At 51.8% G+C, this 9961-nt stretch overlaps 1 protein-coding gene across 1 annotated transcript in view; it reads right to left on the minus strand.

Moving 5' to 3' along the window:
* MERTK (MER proto-oncogene, tyrosine kinase) overlaps positions 1–7477 on the minus strand; it is an 18419-nt gene extending 10942 nt beyond the window's left edge. Inside the window, exons 1-7 of the mRNA XM_009694863.1 lie at positions 7363–7477; positions 6099–6462; positions 5692–5792; positions 5273–5446; positions 3541–3627; positions 2730–2845; positions 78–261 (exon numbers count right to left, since the gene is read on the minus strand). Of these exons, the coding sequence (XP_009693165.1) occupies positions 78–261; positions 2730–2845; positions 3541–3627; positions 5273–5446; positions 5692–5792; positions 6099–6462; positions 7363–7477 (1141 nt within the window). The remainder of the gene's footprint in view (positions 1–77; positions 262–2729; positions 2846–3540; positions 3628–5272; positions 5447–5691; positions 5793–6098; positions 6463–7362) is intronic.
* Between the last annotated feature and the right edge of the window lie 2484 nt (positions 7478–9961).

The raw sequence follows: 9961 nt of genomic DNA on the forward strand, positions 1-9961 counted from the left end.
CAGAGGGTCCTGCACAAAGCACAGCTGTGCGACTGAAGCAGGGAAACCCTTCTCAGTCTTCACTACTCATTTCCTACCTCCCTCCGTGGTGCTGGCAGTTATCCAAGGGCTAAATGCCGACCAGCCGACTTCATTCCTGCAGGAAACGCGGATGTTATAGCCTGCCATGGGCTCCAGCTGCTGGATGTAATACACGTGGGGAGGCACTGAGGTGTTGAAGAGCAGAAGTGAGACGTTGCTTCGTGGAACAGCTTCCTTGACCTTAATTGAAAAATCAGTCCACAAACAGGGATTAGTCAGCAACAACCTGCAGGGTGAGACGTGCGGCAGGAGTTTTACATCTGTAAACAGGATCTGGAGCCCTGCCTCTCTCCCTGCCTCCCATCCAAACACCGGCAGAGCCTTGTTCCTGCACGCTGGCTCGTCTCTGCCGAGTGGAAAGCTGACGGCAGGCCATTCACAGGGCCCAGGGCGAGAGCTCCAACACACGCGGAGAAGAAAGTTGCAGTGGGGACATGGCAGAGATGTGTGAAATCGCCATCACTGCGGAAAGGAAGAGGGAGGGATGATGTGCTGTTTCTTGTGGCGTGGAGCAAAAGGAGCACCCAATGAAATTACCAGGCAGTGAGTCCCAAACAAAGACAGTCCTTTTTCGTGCAACACATAATTAGACCACAGGACTTATTGCCATCAGATGTTGCGGGACTAATCACAGACCTCATCAGATTCCATCGTTACATTTAGCAGCACGGATTAATTTAATGTAATAAAATCAAGTCACGCTTTTTACACGAAGAGAAACTGCTATCTCCGGTATATCAGGGCTCGAAGGGCCGGCGGTTGAGCGCTCACATAGCTGCCTGCACAGCCCCTGCAGAAAGCATCCCATTCTGGGGAAGCACAGGCGGTGGGAGGAAAAAGGGAAGAGCAAGAACGAGGGACGCCAGCGCAAGCAAGGCAGTTAACTTGGAAGACAAACCACAGGACGTGTTTCAGCGTGAACCACAAGCAGAAAGTCATACAGTCCTCTCAAAAGCCTCCATGCATGGTTTTTGGGGTGGCAGGATACCTGCCCTTCTGCTTAAGCAACAAGAATACTCCCCTGGGTCACCCAGGATGCTCAGGATGGTCTTTGCATCAAGACCAGCAGTATTTTCCAACCAAAATGAATGAAAATAGCCTGTATGCTCATGAAGCTGAGAAGGTCCCCAAGCCGTCGCTAGATGCTTTGAGGGAGGTGAGCAGTGATCAGATGAACGTGCAAGCTGCTCCTGAAAGCACCACTGGGACCAGCTGTTCTCCTGAGCATCGAGCCCAGCTCACCGATCTCAATCCTCAACTTGTCTTTTGGAAAGAGTCCATCAAATTAATGTATTTTTAAAAGAATCAGGCTTTTTGCAAACTTAAACAGTTTGAACTTGGCAGGTGTGACAGTAACAGATTCCCTTTTAAGCACCAGCCTGCTCAGAAGTGAGTCACTTCGTCAGTGGGCCATGCTACCCAAGCGAGGGGATTATCAAAGGCGACAGGAGCAAAAAGGCTTAGTCACAGCTGTGTTTTTGCCAGAAATCATGTCTTGTTTTCCAGTTTGAAAGGCTATTTCCTAATGACAGACCGTGAACGTTAAGTCATAGGAAATTCCTTGGCTCTCCACCCCACTTCCCAAGCTCCAGCTGGAAGGCAGCAGTGGACGCGACGCTAATATTAGCGCGGGTACCTTTCCTCCCTGTAACTCCTTTCACTTTTACCTGGCTTCAAACATTGACTCTCTCCACCCGTTATCTCAGCTGGAGTATAGATTAGCCAGTATAAAAAACATACCCACAAGAGAGCAAGCAATGAATGGGCTTGAACATCAAACAGATAGAGCAGGTGGAAACTACTTGCAGGGTTGCACCCATGAGGATGGCATTCCTTGACTTGTCCAGGAGACAGGCAACCCCTCAGCTCCTTCCCAGTACTTGCAAGGAGTGGAGAGTTGAGAGAAACCTCCACCTCCAAACCCTGGTGGGAAGGCTGCTTGATTGGGAAGTGTTTGACCAGGAGGTAAAAGTAGGGACAAGCGTGTGCCTGCAGCAACTCAAGGCTTGCAAAGTCTCCCAAAGAGCTACTTGGAACAGTTCTGGGCATCTCTCCATCAAGAGACATGACAACCTGACTGTCTTGCCCGAGGGGAGAGATTCTTGCGGCTCGCTTCTGCACGCTTCACAGGCACAAGCCCACATGGGCTCTTCCAGGCAGGCAGCTTGCCTGTTCCCCTTGCCCTTTGTTTCTGCTCCCAGGACAAAAGCCTGCTTCACACTCCCTGTGCCGGCTTCTCTGCAGGACCCGTTCCACCAAGTTTCCCCCCTCGCAGCAGGCAGAGCAAAGCCACTTTTTGTGAGCAGACACCACCAAGCTAGCCTCCAGCAGCTCCTTCCAAGCCTCCTGTCCACCTCCACAGTGCTCCAGCTACCCCAGGTCCCAGCGCCTGGGGACTCTGCTCGCTGCTTAACTTGGGACTCCTCAACGTGTTGCCACCACAAATTCCCCAGCCACTCAGACCGCGGGGCTGGGACAGCACGCCAGCTTCTCCTTTCAAAGCCGCTGGGAAAGTCCAACTCAATTTGCCCAAACAAACGGCCTGGTCGAATCCACACGGTTCGTGCCAGACAACACTGATTTCTACCTGCCTCGGAGCATCTGGGTGAGGGGAGGTTGCAGGGGCGAGGGGGGTTACAGACGCTTACCTGGACACTGCAGCTGTTCAAGGGAGAGAATGCATCAAAGCCTGGCATCCAGGATATCACGATACCATGGGCCGTTTGGTTGAGGACATGCACGCTAGTGGGTTCAGATGGTATTCCTGCAGGGAAAAGCCAAAGGCAGTCAGCTGGAGGCCTAAGCACAAATGTGGCACATCTGGCTTCCTGGAGGCAGCTCCCAGGGCTCAGACCGACTGTGCATGAAGCCCAGGTACTGCCCTGGCTACAGCCGCAGCGGCATTCTCTATCAGTGTACTACGGATGTTTTGGACCTCTGGACAGGGAAGCTGAAAACAGTCATTTGCAGGACTATTTTGATCATGTTCCATATTTGTGAGCTGAAACAGCACTCTGGGTTGCTTAGAGGCAATGGAATATTTTGGGAAACGCCTTCCTCGCATTGCTGGAGTGGCTCCTATCAGGAATGTCGGGAATTTCCACCATTTCCTATGGAAAATTGTGAGCACTACTCTGGTTGTGAAGGAAGGAAAAGAGTGATACAGCCCTTCCGAAACCTGCTCTGAGGCTGACAGTTCTGCTTTCAAGTGTGCTTTTTGGTGCTTCCTCTCACAGCGGTGATACTGGGATGACAGAACCGCACTGGGTGACCGTGCTACTACATGCATCCTGCTTGATTTTAAATATAGGTTTAAAACGAGGGAAAATAAGTATGGGAGTCCTAAAAACATCTCCTTCAGCTCATGCAGAATGACTCCTGGGAAGGGTGGAGATCAGGACAGCTCCTGCTTGGACACATGTAGTCAACAGGTAAAGCAAGCATCACGTTGCTGCTTACCTTTCACGTTGACCTGCCCTGGGTTGGACGCGGTCAACCCTTTACTGTTGTGAGCCTCACAGCTGAACAGTGCCGTTTCATTAAGACCTGCAAGGAGAAAAACAAGGACCTGTTCACTGGACCCGCACAAAACACCCAAATCACACCAATTCTCCACCTGCTGCTCACAGAAAACCCTTCCGGTTTTCTTTTTTGCACTGTTGCTTTATTTTTTTCCAGCAACACAAAAGATCTTTTATTTTACACTCGTCGCTTCCTTTCGTGGCATTTCTGAGCTGACTGCCTGGGGGTGACCCCCACAACCAGCTCACCCATCTTCCACACCACCAGCACATATGTGCCGTCAGTGTGAAACACAGAACAGCGGGCAGGGCCGTACATTTCTACGGCACCATTGCACAACCTCCTGAGTAAGCATTTGGTTTATGTTCAAAAAGGGAAAGACAGAAAGCAGAAGAGCCCACCACCACGGCTTGAATCAGATGACTTATTGCTTTTCGAAGATTGCTCAAATCTCCCAGCTGATAACAGAGAACGACTGCTTTTAGGGGCCACTGGAAATACCCGAGGGCACACGGCTCCTTGCTTCCCCCGGGGTGTTGGCATAGCCTGTGTGAGATGATCCTGGGCCACAAAAGCGCTCAGGATTTTCATCTCGTGCAAAAGGACATTACTGGAGGTGCCGGGCTATCCCTCCTGAGCACGTTGCTTGCTGCTGCTGCAAGGCGAAGGGCTCGCCACGGTGCACGGGACACACCAAGCATTTGCTCACACCAGCAGCTGTGTCTCTCAGTGCAAGGGGGCTCCTGGGCCAGGACAGGGACTGTTCAAATGACCCAACCTAGTGTGTGCCAGCCGGATGCAAGAACATCCAAGAGGAATGAGTCACTTCTTCCGGCTTTCACTGTCTTTTAAAGTCTCCTTTGGACACCAAGACGAGTCAGTTATAGTCTGGCTGCTAATTAGCTAGTGGCCTTCTCCTCATAAGCAAATCAAGAAATCCCTCCTCTCTTTTGCCTCTGCAGCAAAACCATGATGGGTTTTATGTTACATGAAGGACTTTTCTCCCTGTGCTCCACCAGGCCGGCATGGAGACACATTGCAGGGGCCAACCCAAGGTCTTCCAGAGACATTAAGAGGAGACTACCAGTAAAGCAGCCCGTAAGAGCACCAGTGTACTTGCTGGCATGGCCACAGGCTAAAGGAAAAATCTTGCTTAGGCAGGAGCATTTTGAGTGTCCTGCCTCTTCTAAGGAAGAAATTTCCAGCATCAGTCAGAGGGGGTCAGATGAGAATTCTTGCCCCTAGATCACCCCTGGCAGAGTGGTCCCCAGGGCTGCCGAACAAGTGGCACAGACAGCGCTGGGTACAGCCATGCCCCCAGCGCTGAGGACGGAGCAGTAACAGGCTGGGACTCATTTTTGCAAACTGGTACCTCTTTTGCAAAGCTGGACCCCCATGTCCCACTGTTACAATTTGATGGCCACTTTTTATGACAAACCTCCTGGGAAATTTATCAGTGCATCAGCATCAACAACGCACAGTGCCACACAAAAGCGAAGCAGGCTGCAACGGCCTTGTGATGGTGCACAGCCCCTGCCTAACAGGAGGTGCGAGGCCAAGGGGACAGGCTGTGAGACAGCACGAGACACGTTCCCACCCTGCCCTTCCTGGCAGCCACACAGAGGTGAGATGTCCCAGCTGTCTGTGGCAAGGACACTGCCAGGCTCACCTGGCACGGTCAGGACTGACGGGGAGATGTGGGGCTTCTCATTGACTTGGATGTTGTTGCGAAACCAGTAGATCTCCACAGGCTCCGGCGGGCCCACGGCTTGGCACGTGAGGTTGAAGGGACTGTTCTTGGTGACATTCAGCTTCTCGGGCTGACGAATGAAGTGGGGGAGCCCTACACAGACACAAGCAGAGAAGCAGGAGATTCAGAGAGCTTGGCAACACAGCCCTATCAACAACTCCAAACTGTTCTGCCCGGGGCTGTGCCCAGTTCCAGCAACAAGCCCCTTCCCAACCAGGATTCCCCATTTCTGGAAGACAGCTCACAGTTCCCAGATCATGGTCCCCAGAGCTGTCACTCAGCCAGGGCACAGTGCTCCACACCTGTGGCATGTCCACCCTGGCCCTCCTCCAGCTCACCTTCCAGCTGCACTGAGATCGGATCTGACACCACCTCTGTGCCGGAGATGTTGAGTTTGCAGACGTAGGAGCCATTGTCGGAACGCTGGGTGGCAAGGATGCTGCCGGAGAGAAGGAAGACCATGTCAAGGCTTTGGCAGGGAGACTGGCCCCACACACGGCTCCCACAGAAGGACACAGCAATACTGCCAGCCTCAGGCTAGTTTCAATCAGTACCAACCACCCCACAGCACACATCTAGCAGAAGCTGGGTTTGCAAAGCCAGGCTTTGGGGACTAGGGAGCACCTGCCCATCCTAGTCCCAGTCTTAAGCCCCTGCTAGTCATCTGGCCTCCCATCTCTGCCCAGGAGCCAGCACTCAGGGCATCCCTCGTCCCTATCTGTGCAGGAAGGGTGGCACCGGTTACCTGAAGGTGGAGGTCATCACGACCTCCTCCTCGTCAGGGATCTCAAAGTGGCTGGTGGCGATGCGGTCCAGCACATCCAGCTCTCTCCCGTCCTTCCACAATGAAATGCCCGGGGCATCTGGCCTGAGCAGCAGCTGAGGTACTTTGATGGAGCAATTAAACGTGACATCCTTGTGCTCGTTAATCACGATGTGTCGCACCGTGGGGTTAAACTTAATCTGGCCTAGAGAGCTGGCTGAGAGCTCCTCCCGGGACTGCTCTGTGCTCTGGTGAGGCCACTGACCAACAGTGGCCACGCTTCGCTCAGGGCGGTGGGACTCTGCCAACAGGTATGGCCTTAGACCTCGATTTTGGTCAGCATCGTCTGCAAGAGAAGACCTCAGTTTTGTTACCACCAACCAGCAAGTGCCCTTCTCCAAAACCCTGCAAAGCCCCACCGCTTCCATTAATAATTAAAGGCAGTTCATTTACAGATGCTCCAAAAATTCAAAATCTCTGAGACCTCTTGTAAGAGCCCCAAGGAGGAAACACGGAGCTGGGGCCTGTCCCAAGACCGAGTATGTACAAGCAGCACCTTCAAAAAGAAACCTTTTTAAAACGAATGGGAGCAGCCCAGGCCAAAGAAAGTACTCGGGCGCTTCTTTTTCAGCAGGGGAAATGCAGGAGCTATTTCTGCTGCATCGCACCCGCGGGATTGGAATATAAAAGGATCCCTGGGCAGAGGAATTTGGGACTTTACTCCAGTAAACCCCTTTCGGGGCCTCATCTCAAGCATTTTCAGCTGGGGCAGAGAAAGAGTCCCCGGCGGGGATTTCTCTGATTTTAGGCTCTTTGCTGGTGACGCTGCTCCCTTCTCAGGACGCTGTGAGCTGCTCTTAAAGAGGGAGATGCTCTCTGAGTCAACCACAAACACTTTTGCTAAGCTAAGTGCCTCCACCAAGCTGCTTTTCTCAAGTAAACAGCTGCAGACAGATGCAGAAATGCCTTCAGACAGCAGAGGAGCCAGCTGATGTTTAGTGTTGTTCTCCCAGGGTCTTTTCCCAGACATTTTTCCCAAGGGAAGGCTATTTACCAGCTCTTTCCGAGGGCTTCGTGCCCCTACCTACAAATCACCGAACATACCCAGTCCTGTAACTGCGTTTTTCACCTCCCTCTCAGCACTTCCCACCACAGCCACGAACAAAACGAAGAGCAGCTCCATATAAAGCAATTCTCCCCAAACAAAACTGTATATTTTTGAAGATATAAGATCTAGAGAATATACCACAAGTAGATGCTTTTACTAGACCGTTTCTGAGCTTCCCGAGGCTTTCACAGGCATACAGAAATCCCAAGCGGAGTGGTAAATCTCCCCTGCTGCTTTCAGCAAGCAAAGGCATTGAGCCAGACAGGAATTTCAACTAAATTAATTTGCCTCTTCTGAAAAAAAACCCGAAACACCTATCCACAATTTAAAAGATAATACCGCAGGTAGAAAGCACAACCTTTTTATTTAACAGTTCAGCTGAGTTTGTTTTGAGGCAGGTCTTAGCCCTCAAACATCAAACAACAAGTTTTTAAAGGTACGTCATTACTATTGTGAGTAATGGGGCATGAACCTAGGGTGCTTTCCCGACAGCCAAGAAACACAACCTAATTTTGAGGCTGGATGTAGTCCTTTGCTAAATTGCTCACTATTTTTAACCCTCAAGAAATACTACTTCTAGACAGAAATTTGAGAAGGGTTTTTAAGTTCTGCCCGGTCTGGTGGTGCAGAGGAAAGCGCAAGGCTCTCCCTGGCTCTCACACAAAACAATGGGTTTCCCTTTCAGAAAAAAAAAAAAATAAAAAAGACCCTAAGCTTTTCCAACCTGCTTCCTAAGCTTTCCCATCCCAACACAAACAAAAGCCATGTGACTGCTGCAAAATGCAGCCGACTGCCATTTACTTGCAGGCTGGGTCACCAGCTCTCAAACAACCAGGCAGCTCCAAAAAAGATTTGCCAAATGCAAACAAGCGAGCGACTCCAAATCCCCTTCCCTCCCTTGCTCTTCTCGGAGGTTCCCCAGGCCGGAGCCACTCGCTGCTTGGCACAATCTGACCTCAAACAGCTGCTTTCATGCTCTATTTCGAAGCTTTCCAGCTCTGGCCGGAGCAGCTCCCCCGGTAGGGACCCCTGGCCGGGGAGGACACGGATGCGTGCCGGCAGTCCCTGCCCTTGGCAGGCACTCTGCCTGCTCTCGGATGATTTCTGCTCCCCCAGGCTGCTTCAAGTTTAAAGGTAAAGAGCAAAGAGGATCTTAGCCTCGTTTTCTATACTGATTAACTGGAAAGAGGTGTTTGCTGGCCCAGGAATGAAATACTTTCCTCTCTGACTCATGTGACAACAGGAATTTCTCACATTTAGCGCTGCCTTTGGGTCCCCCTTCCATCCCCAGCGGTTCGGGATGTGGATATCTTCAGGGCATCTTTGAACGGATTTGCTCTGTGTGGCAGGACACCCCTTACCTGTATCCAAAGCGATTCGCTTAGGCTGGGTCTAAAAGCCCACGCTAGAACCGAGGAGCTGAAAGCCGGCGGAGCTGAAATCCGGCATGCCTGCGTGGGTGCTTGCCACACTGGAGCAGCTCCCCTCACTTACCGCAGCTTGGCCTGAGGGAAAAGCTGGCGTGGAAATAAATCCACTTGCAAGTACAGTGCTGCTCTCTTGAAACACCTGGGATCACAGCAAAACTAAAGTGCTAGCAAAGACAGATCTTTCTCTGCAGCCCGGCAGGTCCCGCGTGCCTTTCTCCATTAGAGAATAGAGTTTTAACAAGAAAATCTGCCCGCTAGTAGAGGCAAGAGACTTTACTACAGATGAAAAACAAAAAGCAGGGAGTTGCACACCCCACGACTGAAACAGCAAGTCCTTCTGCTGCAGTCGCAGAAAGGACGGTATCAGAAAAGACCAAGGTCTGCCAAAAAGCTCCCTCCATCCCTAGTCCTGGATTTCCCATCACTGGAAGTAATTCACCTGCTGACAACAGCTGTCTGCCCAGGCACTCGTTGAGCGTATTTTCGCACCCGGACAGGGCAGGAGGAATGCAGAGCCCCTGCCTGTAGGGTTTCCTACCTCCACCATCCCCTGGGAGCTGTCAGAAGAAGTGAATTTCCCCCAGAGCCACACTTGACTTCCAAAGAGACTCTCAGGGTTCAAACATCTTTGGTATAAACCAGTCCAGGATTCACGGTTAAATCCACAGCGAGTTCTCCCCACTGCAGATTCCTGCCGTTACACAGTCAAGGCTTTTAACTCACCCCTGCCCAAAACAAACATTCCCATAGCCCCTGCTAAACCCCATCTGCATGCTGACTCCGAGATCCCCTCCCGCATCCCTAAACGTGGGCTACAAACTCCCAGCAGCTCACAGCCTGCGACCAAACGGCGGGCAGCTCTGATGACAGCACATTTGAAGTCCAAAAACTACGTTTGTCTCTTTGCATTTCTTTCTGCAGGTAACTAAGCACGTGGAGCTGAAAAGCCAGCAGACCGACAGCACCACAAAACACGTCCCTATGCCACAAACCGCACTGTTTCCCGGTGATTTTTCCCAGTACTGGTAGATAGCTGGCTTGCGGGTAACGGGATAAATCCCAGACTGGCTGATCTATCGCAGCTTTTGGTCCCTGCCTGTCGCGATACCCACAGTAAGCACAGACACATCACACGGCAAAGTGCTGGGACCCGCTTTGCAGAGGCGATGCTGTGACCCAGGACAGCAAAACCCGCTCTCTCTGGGGCTGGCAGAGATGTGCTGGCAAAAGAAGCGCACAGCAAAATCACTACTGAGCTTCCCCCCCCCCAAGGATTTAAGGTCTGCAGGCCCAGCGAGCACAAGAGG

The sequence above is a fragment of the Cariama cristata genome, unplaced genomic scaffold, assembly GCF_000690535.1.
Source record: "Cariama cristata isolate BGI_N322 unplaced genomic scaffold, ASM69053v1 scaffold31582, whole genome shotgun sequence".
In the NCBI taxonomy this organism is placed as follows: Eukaryota; Metazoa; Chordata; class Aves; order Cariamiformes; family Cariamidae; genus Cariama; species Cariama cristata.